At 30.7% G+C, this 26800-nt stretch overlaps 1 protein-coding gene across 3 annotated transcripts in view; it reads left to right on the forward strand.

The window, feature by feature from the left end:
* Positions 1-26800, forward strand: part of GNAL (G protein subunit alpha L) — a 509094-nt gene that overhangs the window by 251181 nt on the left and 231113 nt on the right. For all 3 annotated transcript variants that reach the window (XM_074207178.1, XM_074207179.1, XM_074207177.1), the window contains 3 exons: positions 219-291; positions 1397-1451; positions 1628-1747. In XM_074207178.1, the coding sequence (XP_074063279.1) occupies positions 257-291; positions 1397-1451; positions 1628-1747 (210 nt within the window). In that variant the 5' untranslated portion in view covers positions 219-256. The remainder of the gene's footprint in view (positions 1-218; positions 292-1396; positions 1452-1627; positions 1748-26800) is intronic.

A 26800-nucleotide genomic window follows, 5' to 3' on the forward strand; every position in this document is an offset into this window, starting at 1 on the left:
TTTGTTTGGTAATTAAGATTATCTGTGAGCTTGAAAGATAGTAGGGTACCTCTGGAATGATCTGTAATTCTGCTGTAATGTATGTATTTGTGTATGTATGTATGTATGTGTATATTTTGGGTGTGTATGTGTTGATGTAGAATACTAATTCTGTTTTGTTTGGAGAAATGTCAGTGGTATAAAGACGTATATTGCAATTTAATTTTTTTTCTTGGCAGGGGCTGGTGAGTCAGGAAAAAGCACTATTGTCAAACAAATGAGGATCTTGCACGTCAATGGATTTAATCCAGAGTAAGAAGTGATGATAGTTTTGTTATTTATTTGTTTGTTTTACTTCAAAGCTGCATACCCGTTGTGACATTCCTGCATCCTCCTCAAAACTGTTTTTCCCATATAAATAAGTTTGTGGTATGGTCCAGTCATTTTTTTTTAAGTAAGAAGAAAATGTGTGGTTGCATTTTTTCCCCTTACAATCCCCCCTACTGTATCTTATATTGTTGCTACTGCAGTGCCTTCACAGGCCCCTATGTAGCAACAACATGGCGACTACTTTTTAACCTAGCAAATTACTAAATATTCATTGTTTATATTTTTGTAATACAAAGATGCAAATAAGTATCAAGGCATATATGACTGGACAGAAGCTTTTTTTCTCTGATGTTCAAAAGGAAACTGTCTAAGAATGTAATTAATTATCATGTAGCCTTGAAGTATAGAATACCAGTCTTGAGGACTATCCTGAATTTCTATTAATCATTCTACAAATTTCTTGATAACTTGATGATTATCTTTCAGCTATCATATGAATTTCAACTCATTTACACAATTACAAACATATGCTGTTTGTTTAGATTTATGATAGTAAATATGCTAGACATACATATAGGTTGCCACACACACAGACATTATATATATATATATATATATATATAGAGAGAGAGAGAGAGAGAGAGAGAGAGAGAGAGAGAGAGAGAGAGAGAAGAGAACACATGTTTTGGACAGGTGTTTATGCATGTATATGTAGAAGTGTATACTTAATGTTTGTAGCTATAATTATACTGAGTTAAATTTAGATGTATATTCAGGGTACTGTTTATGACTAAACATATACATAATAAAGAAATAATAAGCATAGAGTTCATAAATACATAAAAATAATCAGAGAATGGGGAGGTGGGTTGTTATCAATTCCCAAAGAAAGGCTTTTCAGTCAATTGCCTTGTTGGACTTATCTGTCTTAATTAAATGCAGCTGTTGCTGCACTTGATATCTACTGCAGAAACAAGGCAGAGTAAATGTTCAAGGTTTAAATGCCAAAGAAATAGCTGAAAATTTTGAAATTCTACTCAGTTGATGGGAGTGATAAATAAAATTGTTAATAATTGTTTTAATACAGAGAAAAGAAACAGAAAATACTGGACATCCGGAAAAACGTTAAAGATGCAATTGTGGTAAGAATACATTTTAATTTATTTTGTTTCCTCTCTGTTTTTTGGAGAACATAAATATTTTGCTTTCTATGATATGTAGATCAAAATTCCATCTTACTGTCATTGGATGAATATATTTTGACTATGTTATATTTATCTAAATTAATATATGGTGGTTTTTTCCTTTTCAATTTTAGACAATAGTTTCAGCAATGAGCACTTTAATACCCCCAGTTCCATTGGCCAACCCAGACAACCAATTTCGATCAGACTATATCAAGAGCATAGCCCCTCTTTCAGACTTTGACTATTCACAGGTAAGTCTTGGGTTAAATATCTCAGCGGATTGTATTTTTAACTAATATATTAAACTTTTTAATGAGGACTCAAGGTTGTTAAAATACTCTATTGAGAGAGCTTATTGCAGACAGTTTGTACCTATTTCATTTAAGGCAGTTAAACTTTTTAATTCTGGAAACATTTAGTGTTCTTTGAATGTATGTAAATATTTTCAAAGGTGTTTGGGATTTTGCTTAAATCAATGTCAAGTTTCTCTGTTTTCAGAGAATCTAGTTGTGAAAGAATGCTGTTATAAAATTTTAACTTTGTTTCTCTATAAGGAGATAGCATTCAAATAATAAATAACAGATAACTACTTATCTTAAAATTTTAAGAAATTGAAATGTCTTTCTAGGCATTCATTTTGATAATAAAATGTTGGAAAAAGAGATGAATAGGTGAGCTGTTTTCTGTACTTTTATAGCATCCACAGCAGTTAAAATAAGTCTAGTTTATTTTTAATACTCTTATCCATCATTATTTAAGTTGGGGAAAATGTGAGGTGTGTTCTGGCTAGAATTACAGGTGAATTTTGACTGTAGTGGAGTGCTTTTCTTGTCTGGTTCATGGTTTGTATTATTGAGGGGAACTTTAGTATCTGTTATCATTTTGATGATAGCTGCTGCTTAAGAGATGTTTTTTCTGTGTGTAATTAACATTAACTTCTTAATGGTATTGTATTTGAGAGTCTGAAACAATAGAAACTCTATATTCAACTTCTTTTGGCTATAGTAAATCTAAAATTCTTCCTATGATACCTTTTTGACATTCCCTGGATAATTCTGGATATTATAAGTTTTTACAGTTATAAGATCAGTTATGTACCATGTAATGTGTTCTGATGCCTTCAAGTAGTGTGATGAAGTGAAGGATAGAGGTTGCCTTGATTTTTATTTCATGATTCATATGTCCTAATGTTATTTGGTTTCTGATAAATCTTCCACTTTGAATGTTGAAGATAAAATACTTCAGGCATCTTATGGATCTGAAATTTAACATAGAACTAGGTTGTACAGAAAGCTGTTACTGCAGAATACACCCACATACACTTTCTAATTGCTCACTTGGTGGTTAAGTTATCTAAAATGACAGTCCTTTGAAAAAAACAATTTAAATAATCTTGATTTTGAGACATGAAATAAAACAGAATAACTTAGTACCTTTGCTTCTATTTAAACAGATGAGATTGGCATGTAAGTTGGTGTAAGATCAATAAAGAGTATTTTATGGATGATTTATAACAAGTATTATGATAATTATGCTTTGGAGCAGGAAAATGAATGTCATATGACTTTTTTGGGTACTCTACTGTGTCTTGTTTTCATAAGTTCAGAAAGAGATGAAGATAGCCCTGTATTCATAGACTTGCTGATCCAAAACTGTGACAGAGAATCTGAAGTGTTTGTATTTGAATGAATTTAGAGAATCTAATTTAGTGTAACTTTTAAACTGAAACTTTTTTTAAAGAAAAAAATCAAGTGCTTAATAAACTATAATTTTCCAATGGATGAAACTATATTTCATAAAATATTAAGGCTATTTAAATATGATATTTAGGAGTAATAAAAAATAAAGAAAAATTAGGACTCAATACAGCTGACTTGAAAATTTTTAGTTCTCTTTGGAAATGTGGTAGGCCTGCCCATTGTCTTATTATTATATAACCAAGTCAGGTGAGAATGTATACTCATGTTTAATTAATAATGTGACCTGGATTATGTTACCCAGGAAAGTAATGTTTTAACATGCTATATCCATTTAAAATGTGTATTTCCATCCTTTAATCTGTGTGGTGCATTTTAAAGTGAATTTATTGCTGAGTAGCTCCAGAATTTTATGTTTGATAAGTTTCTTTGAGAGTAATTTAAAAACCAGATGATATAAAAGCAAATGTGATTGATTTGGAGGTGATTTTTTTAAAATACAAATTTGTTGTTAGTAGCAGGAAAGTTATTCACATTTGCATGTGCCTCAATCTAGTATTCGCAAACTATGTAAAATTATTGGTTGTTCAGTGGTTTATAATGATTGAAATAGTATATTACTTAGAAATAATAATTCGAGACAGACCATTTCAGTAAAACTCTTATCAAGTTTTTGTCTATTCTGTGATAAAGTTTTACAAAACCAAATAAACTACATTAATAATTTTGTACCTTACATTTAATTTAAACAATAACTTGTATACCTTACCTTACATTTGTATAAATCTTTATAATTTTTCCAAGCATTTTCAAATATAAGGATCAAGTGTGATGCTTATAAGCAACTTGCTGAGGCAGACCTGTAGTAATTACCTCATTTTATGGATGAGAAAACAGATTTTATGTTAAGTGACATGCCCAAGATGATACAACTAAAATCCAAGACTTATGAAACAGAATCCAGTGGGTTTTTCCCCTACCACTGTTTAATATGCTATAAAATTCTACTTCTTTTTTTTTTGCAAAATACAGAACAAGATTAGTTTTTTTAATGAATGCTACATCTATATTTGAAATTATGAGGGAATAATATAGTGAGTGGCTTCTTTTGTAATCTACCTTACTTTCATTTTAATTTTATTTTGTAAATTCAATCTTCAGGAATTGATTCATTTTCAGATTACCTTAGTGTGAAATCATACAATTCTGTAATGTGTAATTTTTATAAATGATTAATATATTGTTATTGTACGAAGATTTTATTTTTAAATAAGTCAAGAGAAGTTTTTTTTAAAGTAGGAATAATTTTCATTTTGATTGTGAGTTTGGTGATGTCATTATAAGTTCAATTGCTGTTTGATCAAATGTTGATTGAAATTTGAAAAATTTTAAAGTTATTAATCCATTTTAAATCTTTATGAAGAAAAATGAAAAAACTAAGAGCACATTTTACTTCCAGTATTCAAAAACATTTTGTATTACCCAAACATAGTTTTGAATAAAATATTGAAATAAAGTAATCTTAGAAACTTGGCATAAGTATATTTTTTTCATCTCTTAATGTCTTGAAAAGGCATCACAGTTAAAAGAATAGTCTTGTAATCAGGAGGACCTGATTCAAGTTCTACTTCTGACACATACTAGGTATATGAAATAGGCAAGTTACTTAGTTTTTTCAGTATTCCATTTGAGTATCTAGAACTGCCAATTATGGCCAAGTTTCTTATCTACATGACTAAAGGCAATTTCCATACTGGAAGCTCTCCACACTAATGAAATCACAGATTCAGATATACCAATTTTCTCAGCAAAAAAGAAAAAAATCTTAAGTTGACTTTCAGTGTTTATTGCTAAAATAACTTTGGTCTTAAAGCCAATAAAATGATTAACGGTTGGGTATAGCACATATCAAAGAGCACATATCTAGTTAGTTTGTGATTAAAACTAGATAGACAGGGTTAGAGATCCACAGATAGAAACATAGATGTGGATATCTTTAAGTGTATGAAGTGATCTAGAGAAAATTCAGTTAAAATATTAAGTATATTTTCATTTTTAGCCTGCTTAAAATTTCTTCAAAGAAAATTGAGTTCTTTTTGTTTCTTTTTGTAAACTTCACAAATTTCCATATGGGTGACTGTTTCAGTAATCTAGTTATAATAAATGAAAGCATAACAGAATATAAATACACAGAAAACTTTAATAATCCTTCTTCTGGAAGTTTTTTCCATTTTAAAACTCAAATTACATAATAAACATAGAAACAGCATTACCTTTGAAAATTTTATACATATTTTCTTACATATGTTTAAATAGCGATATAAAATTTTACTTTTCATTTTTATATAGTTTGATTTAAAAGGTTTCTATATTTTAAGTAGAATATTTTCAAAGATTTAATACTTTATTTGCAATTTTAAGACATCCTAATACTCTTTAACATGAATATAAAAAACAGTAGCATCATTTCTTATATGATTATATATAATATATATTAGAATTTAAATTAAATGCCTCTAAATATTTAAATGCCTCTAAAAATAATATATTTAAATAACTGCAACCTATAAGATACATAGTATTCAACATGATTTAAAACCTTTTTAAAAGTTGGAATTAAATTTGAATGTATAGTAATACATGTTCAGGTATTACAATAGAAGTAGTATTTATTTTATATAGGACTTTTAACTAAAAAAGTTGTATGAATGGTCATTAAATAATTGGAAATGAGTGTGCACTGCAATTTCAGGTGACACCAAGTTGTTCAAGAAGATAAATTTATTTTTATTACTCATGGCTTAAGAAATGACAACAATAGCAATAAATTTATAATAATATTTCTTGACTATATCAATGCAAAATTATTTTCAAGTACTGTTTGAAAAGTGTGAATTTTGTCATATTTCAAGTAAAGAGATTTTAATCGAGAACAACAAATATTATATTACATATTTTGAATTTAAATTTCCCTTTTTGGTTGCTTAAATTGGGGGTTTAGATAGATTAGATAAAGACAGAGACAGACATACTCACATTTTTCTGAGTTGATGCAAAATTTATCAGTTTTGCCTCTCTTTAAAAAGCCATCATTTCTACATTCATAATGACTATCTTGAATTATATTGAAATTTTAAAAATTAAAATTAGTTCTTATATAAGTTTAGTAGTTGCATAAAACAGCAGCTAAAAGAATATAGCTTTAAAAAACAGCATGAAGAAAAACTTTCCCAGGAGTTTTTGCTTGAGCTTACTTTGACCTAAAATATGCTACTCTTGTGAAGGAAATAGTTGTGGGATACCAAATATAACCACCACTCTATTGGTAGGACAACTAAACCAATAGTCATTATAGTTAAAGGAAATATAGAAATATACTATTTAGTGCCAACCATAATTCTTAAAGTAATTATCAATGAAGTTAGAGAAACAGAAAGAATAAATAAGTCCAAGCTGTATTGGAAATATGAGGGGAGATGGAAACAATTATTCATACAATATAAGAAAATTAATAAATGCTATGCTTAACTATAGATATTTGAAAAATTTGACAGGTATTAATTCTGTTTTAAACCTTACAATACCTGTGATTGAAATGTGGAGCATTAATTTTTCTTTACTTTTAGTGATCTGATAGAATGGACCTTTTAGTATATGAATCCTAAGGGCTAAATGTAGGCACAATCTTTATTTCAGATTGTCTAGAAAGGGAAAAAAATCATATTTGGAATTTGGTACACCAAATTACTTACAAGAAATATTTGAAAATTAAAAGCCAATTCATCCTATCTTAAATATGAGCAGTACCTTTTTCTCTTCATTATTTTTCTTGTCCATATTTTTACCAAGGCTCTAACCTGCTCAGTGTTTAAGAAAATAATTCCACAGCATATGCATGCAGGAAACTTTGGAGGTTAATTTTATCTTTGTGCTTTAAATGATTACATTCAAAAAAGAAAATTAAAGTGTTCATCCTATAGTATTTTTATCAGCAGAATACCACTAAACATTCATTCTGTACTCTGTATTGTATTAGGTAATAAATATGTCTGCCATTATTATAGTGTTAAAAGAAATTTTGGCACTTAATTGATAGAATTGAGTTATAAGTTTATAGCTAACTTCACCTGAAAAAAATTATTGCATTAGTTTTTAAATTTTAATAGAACAAAATACTCTATAGAATGTGGAATGGTCCTAAAATATTTAGTATTCTTATTATGATTTTAAGAATATTCTGGTTCTGACACTAGGTAGCTCTATCACCTTGGACAAATATTCGCCTCTCTAAGCTTCAGTTTCTTTATCCATAAGACTGAGACCTCAACAAAGAAAAGTACTTTATAAATCTTAAAGCATTATAAAATTATTATTAGTGATGTTATTAGTTTTATACCAATGTATTAATGATAACTTATTTATTGAGATGATAATTTTCCAGTTTAAAGGCATTACATTAAACTCGAATCAACAAATTTTATTCATGGCTTACATTTCTGGATGACAAAATCCTATAATCTCAGAACATAGGTTGTTTACTGCTGATACTTTCCTCCTACATGTAAAGTTCAAAATGTCACTTAATATCAGAAAAAGACCTCTTGTCTTCAGAAGGTGGGTAGAGTTGTCTCAGGAAGCTTGTCTGTATTGCTGAATGATAGAATAGAAGTAAAAATCTTTTGAAAGATACAGAGTTCTAAATCTAAATGTGATATTAGTGGAATTACCATATATCACCTACAATTTTCTCAGTATATATTTGATCTTTTCATATGCATTTGTGACAGAGAAAAATACATATTCAAATGATTTTTATATTAATGATCAAATTTATATTTCTCTTTTTAATGGCTAAAAAAAAGAACCCTATTTCCTGGAAGCTGGTGCCTACTTAGTATAAATTAGAATTTGTTTTTATTCAAGGAACATGGAATTCCTGACATAAGTGATGCTTCGTATTTATGCAGTGGGAGGATATATGAACTGATGTCTTAAAACTGGTTAATATCAGTTTTACCAATTAATGTTGCCTTTAATCAAAATGAATAAGGATCCAAAAATAATTTTAAAAGACTTGTCATTAATGCTTACCAAAATCCTCACCCACAATGTTAAGTTCTAGAATATATATTAGATATTGTTGATATTGAATTAACTGGTTAACAGTTTAGACTCAAATTGTAACAAATTTAGAAAGTAGGAAATGGGACTAATTTTTGAGTGTAATAGGCAGCTTTCAAATGCACATGTGCATTCTGGCAAAAAGACTAAACAGTAAGGAATGTTTATATAGCTATTAGGAAGGGTTTTTTTTTTTATTACCTTAAACAATGGCTGCCTTGAGGACAAATGCCCTGATCTTTCCTGGGAAATAAAAGAGTGAACTTAAATTAAAACTTTTTTTAACATCATGGTTACTAATATTTTAAGGCATAATATATTGTTTAAACAAATGATTAACCTTCACAATGGAAATGTAAACAGGACCCTAATAAAGGAAATAACTAGTCTTTCCTGTTGGGATTTAGCAGGTATTTGGTCTTTAGTCAAATTCCATGTACTAGAAAAAAGGAGACAAAAAAGTGAAGGTCACATTTTAGATGATTATTATTTGAGTTATCTCTTTTGTCATGAAATTTACTAGAGTTTCATGCCACTTGAACTAGAAGCTAAAGTAAATGGAAACTCCTTTCCCTGGCCGCTAACACTTCTCTTTGATCTTGATGGCCTTATCCTAAGAAACCAGCTTCCTCAATTTTAATTTTCCTCCAAATATGTTGATATAACTTTTATATCATTATACATTCTTTACACATTCATTTCTTTTAAATCTAAGGGCGTCATTTTAAATGAAACATTATAGAAGGACTTTAAAACTTTTGAGCAAGAGTTATCTTTTTAACATTTAAATAATGGTGCCAATTAACTTTAAAAGGGAAAGTCACCCAAATAATGAACACACACACACACACCCAAAATGATGCAACTGAATCATTTTTTTGAGTAATTTCAAGACTGAAGTACAGTCATATATCAGTCACATGATTTGTTTGGTGGAGAGGTTAACACTGGTTTTCAGCTAAGTGAGGATTAGACCATTTATGTTATAAAATTCGCCAGAGCAAGTATTCCTGAGCAAGGATGAAGGGGACTTGCTTGCCCGTTGTAGCTTTTTTTACCCATTTACAATTGTATTGGTTGATTTCTCAATTATATATTTTTAGAAGTACTACACTTTGCCAACCACAAATCTTCAGTCTAGTAACCAAACCAACAACCCACAAAGTCAACACACTTTGAAAGAGGCCTCATAAAAGTACAAAGTTAAAGTTGTTTCTGATGACTTTAGCTAAAACAGAATAAACCCAAAGGGAAAAATAAAATATCTTCCCTAAACTTTATACACATAGCATGAAACTTAAGCACTAAATAAGAAATATAAAATATTTAAAGCATAATTTTTAGTTAAATTGTAAGAAATTAGAGATGACTCAGAAAAAAAATTGGAAAATAGGTTAAACAAACTAGCTATGAAAATGTAAACTTTCTTTGTCCCTGATTCTCATTTGGTAGTAAACCTAGTTTTACTCCAGTGCTAAAGTAAAACTGTATAAAGGTTTCAGAAATTTTTGGAAAATCATTGAGAACTAAGATTGAACATAACTCTTCTTTATTAAACTGACTTGCACCTCATAGCAGATTACATAATGGTGGGTAACTTTTCCATTTGAAGGGCATAGATTTTAGAAATGGTCATGTCTACTCACACTTGTGAATTCATTTTTATACCAAGATTTTTCTTTGCTTTTTAAGTTATTATTTTTTCTCAGAGAGAGTCTCAGACTTTTTAAGCTATAAATTTCCCTTTAGAAAAATTTTTTTCTGGAGTTTGAGATTGGTTCTCTCTCCCAGGATAAGTACAGTAGCTATTTGCTTGAGCCTGATCCAACAATGGGCATGAAAATTCTAACTGTTCTGTTTTTTTATCTGACCTGATCCTAAAGTAGTTCAGCCTGCTCTAGGCAATTAAGTTGGCCATTAGCTCACAGGGTCTTATCTTACTGATGCTAGACTTAGTGTGGACACACCATCAGTTTTAGTTCTACTGCAACTCAGAATTTCCAAACTCAAGGGATTCATTAGCCTCCTCAGCCTTAATGCAGGAAAAAACATGGGTCATTACACCTGGAAAATTTCCCCTTTTGATAGATAATATGTGCTCTGGATTTTTTGCTGAATAGAAGCTGAAATAGCAGCCAAGAAGTCAAATCAGGAATCAAGAAGCAAATGAACATATATTAGAGTACATCAGTAATCCCAAATCTGCACCAAAAGTTTTCTTCTTAGAATCATAAAGTTCAAAGGTCCTTCAAAGGTCTAGTCCAATCCCTACCAAAATATTATCTTCTCCACAATATAACCTATAAGTGATCATCTGGACTCTCCTAGATGGAGTGACAAGGAATTCTCTGCCCAACCACCCCACTCCAAAAGGGATATTTCATTTTTGATTAACTTTAATTGTTAGAAAGTCTTTTTTAAATATTTAAATCTACATCCTCCTCCCTGCAGCTTCCATTTATTACCCTTTCATATGATTTATATCCATGATGATAAATACATAAATCATCAGAGTTGATAATCCCAGCATTAGTGGGATTTTATCCATGCCTTCTCATCCAATGATTGGGGATCTTCAGTTTCCAACTCTTCCAGTATTCCATTAATAGCAGTAACATAACATGTTTTCTTCTTTAAACCTTCTCTTCTTCATGCCCAAAATTCCATTTCTTCAATTAAATCTGGACATGATTTAAGTCTCCATACCACCACCTTAGTTTTAATATATATATATATATATATACATATATATATGTGTATATACATATATATATATATATATATATATATTCCAGTTTCAACTCAGTACAAATATTATGCAGGGTGCTAGGGATTATATAAACCTTGGATAACAGTCCTCATCTTCATGGAGTTAATAGTCTAGTAGTGGAATATGTCAGGGTGAGATTATACAGTGCTCTTCTTTGTACTCCTTCAGGACTAAGAATTGAAAGCAAACTCAATTGACAGGACACAGATTTCACTTTTTGGACCAGATCTGTGCTTTCCATTTGTTAAGGGTACTCACAATGGGAAACTGTATCTATGTTATCTTTTAGTCATTTCAGTTGTGTCCAACTGTTTGTGACCTTATTTCAGGGTTCAGTAGTTTGCCATTTCCTTTTTCAACTCATTTTATAGATGAGGAACTGAGACAGACCGAGTTAAATGACTTGCTCAGAGTCACACAACTGATGTGTCCAAAGTCATATCTGACCTTTGATTCTCCTGACTCCAGGGCTGGCATTCTATCCACTTCATCCTCCAGCTGCCCTATTTAAGGACATCTACCATATAATTTGCAGTCAGAGAATAGCCCCATTTACTGAGGGGTTAAATGGTTTAGATAGAACTTGGCAGAACTAGGATCCAGATATTCCTAATTCCAAGGACCAACTTTCTGTCCATCATGCCATGCTGCCTCTTATGATCAATGTGTACAATATTTAGCTATTCTATTGACCATTATTTGTTCTCATGTTCATGGACATTGTGGACAAATAAGCCAAATGGATAGTCTCTATTGAGACAAATAATACAATGACAAAATGGAAGCAAATATAAAAAGTGCCATGATTGCTATATCTTGAAGCTTTTTGTGACACTCAACCAGATCTTCTGGTTGTACTACATTATTTTACCTACCCAGCCCATTCAGTCATTTCCCTCACTATATACTAGCAATTTACTTTCATCTGGATGCCGAAAAATACCCCTTTGGAATTATAATGAACTATTCTTTCCTAGTTTATCCCATTTTGGAGAGTAATGATGCTTTTGCTAATAATAATTATAATAATTTCAATAACAATAGTTAATACTTATATGATGCTTCTTTACTTATCCTCAAAACAACCTCACTGTGAGATAGATGGATATATGTTATACATATATTTATCTATCTTTTACATATAATGGAAAAACTGAAGCTATAGAGGAATTTTCTTATATCCCAGAGAACAGTATCTGCATACCACTATCCTTTGGCATCAAGATCTCTGTGGCATACATGAATAATTAAAAAAATTCATAAGATAGGTGGGAGTGACAAATGTGGTAGGGGAAAATTATTAACCAAGGGAGATTTCTTTGGGGAAGAGATAGTTGTTTGAATCAGAAGGTGTCAGTTTTAATTAGGTACAGAGGTGGGAGGAAAGAAATTCTAGGCATAGGGAATAGAATGAAAAAAGTCATGGAGGTTGGAAATCATGGGCATATATTAAGGAAAAGCTAAGGGTCCGGTTTGAATAGGGTACTGAACATGTGTAGGATAGGAGAAAATTCAGGAAAGAAAGCTGCTGTTTGTATCATTCCTAAAATATGATTTCTAAATAATTATTCCAAAAACAGCCTAAAAAAAGAGCAGATTACTACAGGACTATCACCTATCTTCCCTTATTTTGAATGTTAAATTTTTGTTCTTGTGTCTCATAATGTCATTAACTTTTTTTCTGTCTGTCTCATTAAAAAAATGACTTATTGAGTTTAAAACCACTTAAACTCTTAGGTCTTTTCCCTATTAACTTCTTGTCCTAGTCTATAGTAATTATACAGGTGTGGTTTTTTTTTTCTTTGAGTTCAAGTAGAGGAATTTACATTTATCCCAGTTAAAGTTAGCTTCTAATACATCATTCTTTCACTTGTTTTGGGCATTATACAGAAATGAATTCTGAAGATAACTTAATATTAAAATTTTACATGTTACATTAATTTTACATTAAAAGTTTTACATTTTTAATTATTAATAGAAGCCTTTTAAAATGTTATTTTGTTTTATTTTTCCAATTACACGCAGTGATAGTTTTCAACATTCATCTTTTTGTAAGATTTTGGGTTCCACATTTTTCTACTTTGTTTCCCTCTCACCCTTCTCCTCATGGCAGTAAAAAATCTGATACAGGCTATTCATGTACAATCATGTTTAATGTTTCCATATCAGTCATGTTGTGAAAAAAAGAATCAGAACTAAAGGAAGAAAACTAGGATAAAGGAAAACAAATTTTTTAAAGTGAAATTAGTATGCCCTTTGGTCTGCAGTCAGGGTGAATGGCATTTTCTTTTTTTGTTTTGTTTTGGGTTTTTTTAGGTTTTTGCAAGGCAAATGGGGTTAAGTGGCTTGCCCAAGGCCACACGGCTAGGTAATTATTAAGCATCTGAGATCTGATTTGAACCCAGGTACTCCTGACTCCAGGGCTGGTGCTTTATCCACTGCACCACCTAGCCGCCCCTGAATGGCATTTTCTAATAGAAATCTTTCTTAATATAAGATCCTTTCCTATCTTAATGACTGTGTAACTCTGAATCAATGAATCAGTTAACATTTATTTAGTCAGAAGCTGTTAGTCTAACCATTTTCAACAAGCTCTTAATCATCCACATTTTAAAGGAATTGTAGTTTTGGTCAATTTGAATCTTTCATCTACCATATACTTCTTTTTTCAGTTTATCAAAATAAAGTAACTTAATTTTTTTAGTGACATAAAAGTAAATATAAATAATATGTATGTATGAATGATCAGATCTCTACTTTTGTCAGTCAGTTTAAAGCAGTACATGGTTGATTCACTATGCAGTTTAAACAGAATAAGACAGCTGACCTGACATAACAAATATTTATTTGTTATAAGTTCCTGATGGCATAAGCTGATGGAAGCTTTGTTGCTGAGTCATCAAAAATTTCACTGGCCAAAATAGAGACTTTATATTTCAGAAAATAATATTGCTCTTTTCCCTGGAGAAGAGAGCTAATGAATTTTTTCCACTGTAGTTTCAAATAATCTTAACATTCAAACCCAGGTCTCTGAACCCAAACCAAGCAATTTTTTTTTCAGTTGTGCTACGATTCTTTGTAGTATAAACTTCACCTACATTCAGTTGAAATAAATGTGTCAAGATTCACCAATTATCACTATAAAAGAGCAGAGAATCAGATAGTCTCAAAGACAAATGATAAAGATCTAGAACTAAGAGCACTTGATCTAGAGTTAGGTGCCTCATCTTATTTTTTTTTAATTTTTTGAACTGAAAAATAGGAATAATAATTGTACATACTTCCCAGCATTGCTGTGAGAATCAAATAAGATGGTGTTTGTAAAGTATTTAACATGGTGCTTACCACATGGTAGGTACTATGTAAATGCCAATTATTTTTATTATTATTACTAAATTGAGTATTAATTGCATGGGGGGGCAGCTAAGATAGCTTAATGAATAGAGCACTGTCCTTGGAGTCAGGAGGACCTGAGTTCAAATTTGGCCTCAGACGCTTAATAATTACCTAGCTGTGTGACCTTGAGCAAGTCACTTATCCCAAATGCCTTGCATAAGCGAAACAAATGGAGTGATAATGAAAAACAGCATTTTAAAATATTCTTGATTGAAAAAAAAAGCTGAAAAAGAACTTTGAAATATAAATCAAGAGAAAAATTTTAGTACTTTACAAGTGCACAATGAAAGGGAATTTATCAGGAATGAAGTGTTAACATTCTAATGGGGATGAAGTGTTAAAAGTAGTCTTTTAGAATTCCATTGTCACAAAGGGTCATAGAACTGATTGGTTAAATCAGAAGATCCATAAATACTTTTGTTATGTTTTGAAGAAGTACCAAAAAAAGACATAGAGAGAAAATAGTATAAAAGATGAGGGATTTTGTTGTTATATAATTGAATTGTGTAAATAGAACATCTTTATGTAAATATGGAAGGAATAAGGGCATTGACATGATTTGAAATATATTTTCATTTCAACTGTTCAAAATGAGGCAGAACATAGACATACATAGGGTTTGATATAGAAACAGTCAATTCAATAGAGATAAAGAAAGGAACAGCACAAAGAAAAAAAGAAAACAAGAAGCATAATAGATTCAGAAAGGATTAGTTATGACCAAATTAAACCTCAATTTTACGAGAGGATATTGAAGAAAGATTAAAAGGGAGAAAAAGAGTAATAATAAAAACAGGGATAAGGGAATATAGAGAAGCCAAAGTGAAAGAGAATGTAATGCATAGAAAAATAATCAACTAACTCTCATAACTATGAATGTGAATGGTGATGAACTCTTAGAGTGGAAGATGGTTATCAGGATAGAAAGACAAATCCAAAAATGTGTTCATTGCAGAAAACATATTTGAAACATAAAGAGTTAAATAGAGTTAAAATAAGGAGTTTTAGTGCAAAAGCTGTTTTGCTTCAGCTGAACCACCAAAAAGGCATAATTTTCAATTATGATTTCATAATGAAAAAAGAGCAAAATTAGCTTAATTAAAAGAGATAAGGAGGTGGCTAGGTGGCATAGTGGATAAAGCCCTGGCCCTGGAGTCAGGAATACCTGAGTTCAAATTTGGTCTCAGGCACTTAATAATTACCTAGCTGTGTGGCCTTGGGCAAGCCACTTAACCCCGTTTGCCTTGCAAAAAACCTTTAAAAAAAGAGGGAGAAAGATAAGGAGGAAACCATGTTTTGTTGAAAGATTACAGAAAAATCAATTAATTTAGTTACTTATTCTAATTGAATAGTTTCAAAGGACTTAAAGGAAAAACTAAATTAATTACAAGAACTAGACGGGGTGGCTAGGTGGTATAGTGGATAAAGCACCAGCCTTGGAGTCAGGAGTACCTGGGTTCAAATCCAGTCTCAGACACTTAATTATTACCTAGCTGTGTGGCCTTGGGCAAGCCACTTAACTCCATTTGCCTTGCAAAATCCTAAAAATAAAAAAGAAATAGACAATAAAACTAATAACAGGGGGCTTCTATTGTACCCATCAGCCCTAAATAAGTGTACTCCCCAAAAAAGAATGAAGTTAAGATCTGAATAAATTTTTTAAAATTTATTTATTTTTTTAATTTTACAATTTTTCCCCTAATCTGGCTTCTTTCCCCCCCACCCCCACAGAAGGCAATATGTTATTTTTTCATTGTTTCCATGCGATACATTGAGCTAAGTTGAATGTGCTAAGAGAGAAATCGTATCCTTAAGGGGAAAAAAAATTAAAGTATAAGAGATAGCAAAATTACATAATAAGATAAGGGGTTTTTTAAAATTAAAGGTAAAAGTCTTTGGTCTTTGTTCAAACAGCACAATTCTTTCTCTGGATACAGATGTTATTCTCCATCGCAGATACCCCAAAATTGTGCCTGATTGTTGCACTGGTGGAATGAGAAAGGCCATCAACCCAATGTTGCTCTTATGGTGTACAATGTTCTTCTGGTTCTGCTTACCTTACTCAGTATCAGTTCATGCAAATCCTTCCAGGCTTCTCTGAATTCCCATACCTCCTGGTTTCTAATAGAATAATAGTGTTTCATAACATACATATACCATAGTTTGTTCAGCCATTCCCCACTTGATGGACCTGAATAGATTTTTTAAAAATTAGATATGCTTGAATTTGACAATTATTGAATGAAATAGAAAGATGTAGATAATGTTTGTTATTTGTTACTATACTTTTTTCAAAAACTGATCGTGGGACATAAAATGTTCACAAAGAAATGCAGAAAAAAGAAAAATATTTTGTACATCTTTTATTATTCAGAATGCAAAAAAATACAATACCTACAATACCTAAAAGTCAATTGGAATGAAACAACTGAATTCTAAAGAATTGTTTGGTCAAAGAAGTGATCATAGAAGTGAATAGCATTCCAAAATTTGGGACATGCAATCCAAACAATCCTTAGAGAAAAACATAAATGTTACTTTTATTTACAAGAAAAAAGAAAAAAACCACAGCAAATGCACTAGGAATACAATTAAAAATATGAGAAAATCAATAAATTAAAAAACCTCAAACACCAAAATAATAATACTGAAATTTAAAAAGAAATTAACAAAATTTAGAACAAAAATTGAATTGAGAAAACATTGAGCTACTTTTAAAAAATAAAATAAATATATCCTTAACTAATTTGATTAAAAATAAGAAAAAAGAAAATTATGTTGCACATATCAAAATGAAGGAGAAATTTCAAATATTAGAAACTATTTTGCCTGTATGTTGACAAAATCAGCAACTTAAATGAAGTAAATGAATATTTATGAAAATATAAAATACTCAAATTAAAAGAACAGGAAATAAAACATTTAACCCAATTTCAGAGGGAAAATAAACACAACAGACATGATCTTTCAAAGAAAAAAAAATTAGGCTAAGTTTGATTCATACATAAATTCCATCAAGCATTCAAGGGTCAGTTGATTCTTTTGTCAGTTTACAAAAGTAGCAGATAAAGGATCCTACAAGTTCTTACTGACAAAAATATGATCTTGGTACATAAACCAGGGTGAATCAAAACAAGGAAAATCAAAGGTTAACATTGCCAGAGAAGAGTGATACAAAAATGTTAATTAAAATAATAGCAAAGAGGCTAAAATAACATCACATAAGTTATACAAATTGACTAGTTTGGATTTATATTGAAAATATAGAATTGGTTCAATATTAAGGAAATTATCAGCTTAATCACATTAATAATAAAATATGCAAAATTCTTGATTATATCAAAATTGCAGAAAAACATTTTGATAATTCAATACACAATTCTGTTTTTTAAAAAAACACTAGACATAAGAATGAATGGACCTTTCTTCAAAATGATTAATTATACACACACACACACACACACACACACACACACACACACAAGTGAATGTGTTCTTTATGTATATGTATAAAACCAAGTACTTCCATTATTTGTAATAGAAATAAAGGGGAATCCTTTTGGAAAAGTCAGGGGATAATCAAAGATATCCATTGTCACTAGTCTTCAACATAGTTCTAGAAATGTTAGGTATAAGATAAACTCCAGATGATTTTCTTATAATTAATAAATTAGAGAAGCATTAGAAAAATTAACTGTCAGATATTAGGAGTAAAAAAAATGTGACCAAACAAGAAATAAAGAAGATATAAAAAAGATTGAATGAGTAATTTTTATTTCATAAATTTAAAAAGTTTTTGCATATCCAATCCAATAAAGCTAAACTTAAACAAGATATGGTTAACTTGGAAGGAGGTGGATCTTCATGGTAAATTTTTCAGGTAAAGGTCTCATTTCTAAAGCATATAGAAAACTGATTTAGACTTACATGAAAAAAAAGCCATTCCTGAATTGATAAATGTCTAAGGCCTATAAAGAGATAGTTCCCAAGGAATGAAACCCAGACTATAAAAATAAGAAAAAGTACTCCAAATCATTACTAATTAGAGAAATGCAAAATCAAATACTCCTAATATTCTACCTCACATCCATTTGATGGTAAAAATAAGAAAATAGGAAAATGGCAAATGTTGGAGTGCTATGAGAAAGCAAGTGTATAAATGCACTATTGGTGGGCCTATAAAATAAGAATAACCAATCTGAAAATTGATTAGCAATTTAAATTAATTGTTGCTAAACTTTTGCCCCCATTACCAGGTATATATCCAACAGAGATCAAAGAAAGACATACATGTCCTTTAAATTAAAAATATTTATATTAGATCTTTTTTATGACAACAAAAATCTGAAAACTAAGATGTTCATTAATTGAGGAATAACTGAATAAGTTATGGCATATGATGGAGTGAATATGACTAATGTGTTGTAAAATATGAGGCTATATTATTATCTCCAATTTTTAAAAGTTGTCTTTGTATCATGTAATTTTGAATCTCATGTTTTCTTTTGTTTGGATCTAGTTCTTCTCTCACGACACATTCAATTTCACTCTGTGTTTAGCTATTACAAATTTAAAATCCTATATCAGATTGCTTTCTAATGAGGGGCAAGGGGGAGGGAAGGGGAAAAGAGGGAGAAAGATTGTAAAACTCAAAGCCTTGCAAAAAAATGATTGATAAAAATTAACATTGTATATAGTTGGAGAAATAAATTTATTTTTAAAAATAAATGATATAAGATGCTTTCAAAAGAGACATTAAATGACTTATGTGAACTGATGCAGAGTAAAGTATACAGAACCAGGAAAAAAAACAAATTATAACATCAATGTTATAAAAATAAACAGGAATTTTATAAATGTATTGAGGATGAAATGATCAGAACCAAGAGAACAATGTGTACAATAACAGCAACCCTATAAGAAAAAAATAAAATTACTTTGAAAAACTGTAATAATCATGGACACTATAATAACTATATTTCCAGAAGACTGAAGATGAAACATGCTATTTATTGGAGAATTGATGATGGATCTAGTATGCAGCATGAGATAAACACACACATATGTAGAGACATATATATATATATGTATGTATGCATATAAGTGTCTCTAAGCATTTTTGTTACAATAATTGTTTTTCTTTATCATGATAGGAAGGGTGAGAAAATAGATTTTTGATAATTTTTTTAAAAGAGAAGTGGAGGGATGCTACAGATGTGAACTTGCATTTTCTGATGTTACAAATGTGAACATATACTTTCAGAAGAGATAATTATATTTTAAGCTTATCTATTATACTTGTTACAAGAGATCTTTCATGAAGTGTGGGAATAATTTGTAAATGTTTCTAATACAAAATATTAAACCAATAAAACTTCTTTTGAAAAATAGATTTTTTTTAAAAAAAGGAAAAGATTATTCATACTTACTCATTGTGGGTATACCCCAAAGTATCATCCTGGGCCTATTTTGTTTTCTCTGTTTTCTCTCACTTCTTAATCTCATAAGCTCCCATATCTATTTAGATGATCTCCAAAGCTTTATATCCAGCATTAATCTTTTTCTTTAGCTCTGAAGTCCTGTTTTGCTAACTGCATGTGAGACATTTTGAATTGGCTAACTTGTGAACATTTCAGATTTAACATGCCAAACAACAATTCGTTGTCACCCAACTCAATCCATAAAAAATCTTCCCTATTTCTAGGAAGGAATCATCCTTCTAGTGAACCAAGTTTTTACTCATGATGTCACTCATTTCAACTTCTCTCTTTTTCTTATCTCTCATATCCAATCAATTGATAGATTTTCACATTTTTGTTTTCTCTCTAAATCGTGTCTCAAATGTCTCCTTCATCATGGCCATTCTTCTCCAGGTCTTCATCAACTATCACTAGTCATTTCAATAGCTTCCTTTTTGGTCTCCTGACCTCAAGTTGCAACCTATTCTAATCCATCCTTGACATTATCTTACAAATTAAATTTTTTATACTTTATTTTATTCTGAACCTAAGAAATAAAACAAGTATTTCTATAATAGTAGATATAGTAGAATAGAAATAAAAGATAATTGCACATGAAACTGTAGATCTATTATGTACAATTTACTATTCCTTTTAAATATATAATAATGTAGCTTAATTATTTTTTCTTTTTTTCCCTGTTTTTCCTCCCTCATTCCACCCCCACTCAAGAGTTGGTTACCATTATATATGTATATATATATATATATATATATATATATATATATGTATATATCTAAAACCATCTTATATGTACTTCTATTTATCAGTTCTTTCTCTGGATATAGATAGCATCTTCCTTCATCTGTCCTTAATAATTAATTTTAGTATTTATAGTAGCCAAAATGATTTAGTCATTCAAAGTTGTTCTTAAAACTATGTTGTTGTTACTATATATAATGTTCTCCTGATTCTGCTCAAAGTAATTTTCTTAAATTGCAAATTGGGCCACTCTACCCCTCCCAACCTTGCCCACTCCAGCACGTACAACATATAGTAAATTACAAGAATCAAAAATACTCATGTTTGTAATTTTAAGCTCTTAGCCTGATGCCTTCCTACATTCCAGTCTTACATATTACTCCTTTTCTTGCATTTTGGGGTCCAATCATATTAACCTGCTCAAAGTGCTGCACTCAGGTCTCTATCTCCCATCTTCATGACTTTACACTGATTGTTCTCAGTACCTGAAATGCATTCCTTCAACCCCAATTTATTGGAATCCCTTGTTTCTGACAAGAATCAATTGATGTCTACCTTCTACAAGAGAGCATTTCTGATTCTTTCGCGCTTATAATCATACTAGCTGCTATTGTCTTCCATACCAAAACTTCCTTGTGCTTTTAAAACTGTATTTTTTGGGGGGGCTCCTCACAATATAAGGTCTTTCATGGTGAGAACTGTTTTGTTTTTCTTAACAGAATACTTCACATATTAAAATATACTTGTTGATTGGAGATTTTTGTGTCTATCACAATAGAAAGGTATTATCAATGGTATTAACTTTTGAGTATGAAAATATCTGTTAAAAATTAGTTTGATGGACATTATATAAATATTTGAACAAATAAGTAATTTTAAATATTTTACCTTCAATATTATTAATATTTTAGATAATCTGAACTTAGTTATTTCTCCATCAACCCCCTTTTGCATTTTTGAATTAATAAAGACTTTAGCATGCATTGTTAAAAACAAAGAAAAAATGTAAAAAATGTCATTTATCCATTCCCAGAAACTTTAAGAATTTTTAGACAAGACTACACAATTTTGCTAACCCTAATATTTTATTTCTTCCTCAAGGATATGTTTTTTCTCTCAACACATTCAATTTTGATCAATGCATTGTATGGAAACAATGTAAAAATTATCATATTGCAGGGGTTGGGGTGGTATTAGAAAATTCAAAACCTTACAAAATGATAGGTAGAAACTACTATTGGATATAATAGGAAAACAAATAAAATATTTACATAATTAAAAAAGAATTTTTAAACATGACATAAGAGAAAATTTTGACTTTGGATAAATTTTTTTTTTAGATTTTTTTGCAAGGCAAATGGGGTTAAGTGGCTTGCCCAAGGCCACACAGCTAGGTAATTATTAAGTGTCTGAGACCAGATTTGAACCCAGGTACTCCTGACTCCAAGGCCGGTGCTTTATCTACTACGCCACTTAGCCGCCCCTTTGGATAAATTTTTAAAGGAGATGGATGATTAGGTAGTTTTGCATTGATTGTCATTTTATTAGATTCTTTTGACCACTATTGCTGTGGTCACTCTCAAATACACACCATTCTCTTACCTGACTTTGTTACTATGCTGAATCTTATCACCCCTCAGAACCTCACAGTTGGTCTGTCTCAAGTGTTCCTCCTACTCTATTATCCACTAAGTTGTCAGATTCATCTTCTTAAAGTACAGGTCTGGCCATGTTTCGGTCTCCTTGGTTCCCTAGTTTCTTCCTACTTCCGACTAACTTTCTCTCTTCTACAAGAAGCTTTTTTTAATATATCTCTCTTAAAAAATTTATTTTGAATTTTACAATTTTCCCCCTACTCTTGCTCCCCCCCCCCCCACTCCCCACAGAAGGCAGTGTGTTAGTCTTTACATTGATTCCATGGTATACATTGATCTAAATTGAATGTGATGAGAGAGAAATCATATCCTTAACAAAAAAAAATAAAGTATAATAGATAGCAAAATTACATAAGATTTTTTTTAATTAAATGTAATAGTCTTTGGTCTTTGTTCAAACTCCACAGTTCTTTCTCTGGATACAAATGGTATTCTCTATCACAGATATTCCCCAAATTGTGCCTGATTGTTGTACTAACAGAATGAGCAAGTCCATTAAAGTTGATCACCACCCCCCATGTTGCTGTTAGGGTGAACAGTGTTCTTCTGGTTCTGCTCATCTTGCTCAGCATGCAAATCCTTCTAAGCTTCCCTGAATTCCCATCCCTCCTGGTTTCTAATAGAGCAATAGTGTTCCATCACATACATATACCACAGTTTATTAAGCCATTCCCCAAATGATGTACATTCACTCAATTTCCAATTCTTTGCCACCATAAACAAAGCTGCTATGAATATTTTTGTACAAGTGATGTTTTTACACTTTTTTTCATAATTTCTTCAGGGTATAAACCCAGTAGTGGTATTGCAGGATCAAAGGGTATGCACATTTTTGTTGCCCTTTGGGTGCAATTCCAAATTGCTCTCCAGAAATGTTGGATGAGGTCACAACTCTACCAATAATGTATCTAATATCTTATCTCTTAATGCTAGTGTCATCCCTTTGTTGATCATCTACAATTTATCTTGTTATGTATATTTGTGGGAGTTTTTTGTTTGTTTGTTTTAGTTTTTGCAAGGCAAATGGATTTAAGTGGCTTGCCCAAGGCTACACAGCTAGGTAATTATTAAGTGTCTGAGGGAGACTGGATTTGAACCCACTGCCACCTAACTGCCCCTGTATATTTGTTTTTGATTGTTTGCCTATTGACTCCTACCACCTCCAACCATTACATTGTGTGAACTCCTTGAGAATGAGAGTTTTTTCTTTGCCTTTCTTTGTATATGTGGCACTTAGGTTGCTTGATAACTTCCACTTTTTTTTTGTCTCTTCATCTCCATAAAGCTAGCAAGATTTAAACCAGGTAATGGCATTTTGTTTAAGGCATAACTGTGAAGTATTGATCTTCTTTTTCAAATCTTTTCTCTTAGTTGCTCATTTCCATCTTTCCTTTCTAAATTAATTTTATCCTTTATTAGAGGCCCTAATAAATAGATGTAGTTAATTTCAATAAAAACAGCTAGTTCTGATATTAGTTAAACAGATGTTTAGTTAATAAAAATAAAAACAGTACTGATAGTTGTAGTAAAGTTGATAAATTCTTGAAATTACATATACTTTAATAGTTTTCACTAGGAAAAATTTAGGCAAATTCCAGCAATAAGGATAGAAGTAAATAAGTGGTTCTGTCTGCATGTGTGTATACATCTAAATCCTATGAGTATATATTTCTGCATGTTTTATATACATGTACACTGTCCCATATATATAAATATAAATATATATATATGTGTATATATATGTATATATATGTGTATATATATATATATATATATATATATGTATATATATATATAAATTAGTCCTGCACTTGACCAAAAAAAATGAAAATGACTTTTTCTGTCTGGAAGTGTTTAATTTCTTTCAAGCTAACAGAGAGAGGATAACTAGTTTTAGTGTTGTGGGTCATTTTCACTGACCCACAACAGCCTCTAGTAGGAAATTGGAGACAGGGAAAATTTCATTTTGCAGTGAAATTCTGGGTCAAAATATCTTCAGGATTCACCTTAGTATTAATTTAAATAAAGAGCAACTCTGGTAAATTTGGCATAAATTCAGTAATCACCATATGACTTCTTGCCTCTTGTTAATGCAAATTAGATATCTGACCATATTTATTGTTGTAATATGTCTCTTTCCTCTCCTAGTCCATAATGAAAGGTGCTAGACTAAGTAATAAGGAGACAAAGACAGAAACCAAAAGGAAGTCTATACCCTCACAGATTTCTTTACATGCCATTAATAAATTAGAGTATCTTAGCTATTTCAGGTTGTTTGTTTTTCCCACTTTTACTCACAATCCTGCCCCAGACTTCTTACTGCTTCATTAAAGGATATACAGAAGAATAAATCATTAAATTGATAATCATTGATAATTTATTCCTTCAATATATTTTTAGAAGTGCAACCACTTGAACTGATAAAATATAAAGATTTAATTTTGTCATTTCTCATAACTAAACATGTTTCTTTTTACATATTCTGATAACACAGGTATGATTATAGTAAGAGAACAGAGTGGATTTTAGTATTTATTTTGATGAAAGAACTTTGTGTTTTATATATACATATATATATATATATATATATTACTCTATGTGTGTTTAATTAAGATTTTTTTTCAAAAACTAGTTGCTAAGGGTTATCTTTGGAATTTTGACACAAGGTTCTTTTCTACAAATCTCTTATCATTATAAATATTTTGCCATAAAGAGAAAAGCATTCCCCCCCCCATATATTTTTGAACTTGTCCTGAAGCCTACGATAAAACTAAAATGATATCTGGCATAAATACTTGACACAAATTACATATACTATAATAAGCATGTGAAAAATTAGCAATAGCAGTAATGTCTTCATCAGTTGAAGAATATATACTTGAACTTTAGAATTTCTTTTCCATTAAAGATATGTTTCCCCTCTGTTTTTCTTAGAAAAGTGAGCTAATTTTAAGGGACTGAAAGTAGAAAAGGCACCAGGCTTTTTCAGTTCTGAGAATGGAATGCCAATGAATCTTCAGAATGCTTTGAAATATACAGTTTGCCAAGAAAGACATTTTTGTTTTTTAAACTACTCATCAGACTTGAGAGTATTGGAAAGGCTTGGCTTGATTTACCAACACAGAAGGCCATTGCTAAGGACCCTCATTCTTTTTTAGAGAAATATGATGTTAAAAATATCATTGTGTCAGGACTTTTTTCTTTACCATTCCTGGTTTTATGTATCACTGAGAGAAAACATTTTGAACTTTTTAGTTCTCTCATGGGGAAATGGTACAAGCTGCAGTGTGTGTATGTTATTTTTATGCCAAATTAAGTCTTAAATGATTCAACACATGTGGTTTGTGGGAAACAGTACAGTAGATTATGACAAGGGGTTAAAAAGGGCAGAAATGATAGAATTTCTACAAAGCTAATTCTTCTAAAAAGTGCTTTTTTTGGATTTGCATGGGAATGCTATCTATGCTAGAAGTGTATTTTTTTCTTCTCCCTCCTTTTAAAAAACAAAAATTATTTAGCTTCTGGGCTGGATCAAGTCAGCTTTTTTCAGAACATTCTTATTACACAAAGTTTTGTTCATAGCAAAGAAAATAGCTTTAAAGGGATTGGAATCCCTGTAAGGCAACCTTTAATTTAATTTTAAGATTCATCTTCCTCTTGTTGAAAGATTATAGAGCCCATTCATGGGCCCAATCCCACTACTTATTAGCACAGAAATTTTTGACTGGTTCCATTTCCTTCTTGGACTGGGTCACCCCTTCTAAGACTACCCATTGAACCACCTCCCAAACCCCCCTAGGCCTGGAGCTTATCATTTTGATTCCAGACTTAGTGCTGACAACAAATTGTCTAAGCCTACTGCAGTGCAGAACTCCAAAACAAGAGATCAGCCAGCCTCAGCCTTCCCAGGAACTGATATTATAAACATGTGCCACAATGTTTGCCACAATGCTTGGCAAAAGTCAACCTTTTAATAATGTTTTTTATCCTACAAAATAGACCTCATCTTTTTTTTATTAAAATATATTAGTATTAACCCCTAGTTAGTAATGACATCTAGTAATAGGTTACTTTATACCTAAAAGATATCTAGACTGAATTATAATGTAAAAATGTGTTATCGATCACAATTGGACAATAAAATCAGGTAATTTCTTCTGAAGAATCATTAATAATGGGAAACCTATTTAGGTGCTAGTGACAGAACACAAACTGTCATTTATAAACATTTTAAAATCTTGCCTTAGTGTTTTTAAACATCAATTCAAGTATAGTCTAAGAAGATAGGGAACAACTCTTTTCTGGAAAAGACACAGATCTGTCTAATCCACAAATAAACTAGGTTAAATTTAAGTTTCACATTTTTATGATGGGTTTCACAAATTTAAGTTTAAGTTTCACATTTTATTTACACTTCTGTTTTGTGAGGGTAGTTCTAGTATGG

Source organism: Macrotis lagotis, chromosome X (assembly GCF_037893015.1).
Source record: "Macrotis lagotis isolate mMagLag1 chromosome X, bilby.v1.9.chrom.fasta, whole genome shotgun sequence".
NCBI lineage: Eukaryota > Metazoa > Chordata > Mammalia > Peramelemorphia > Peramelidae > Macrotis > Macrotis lagotis.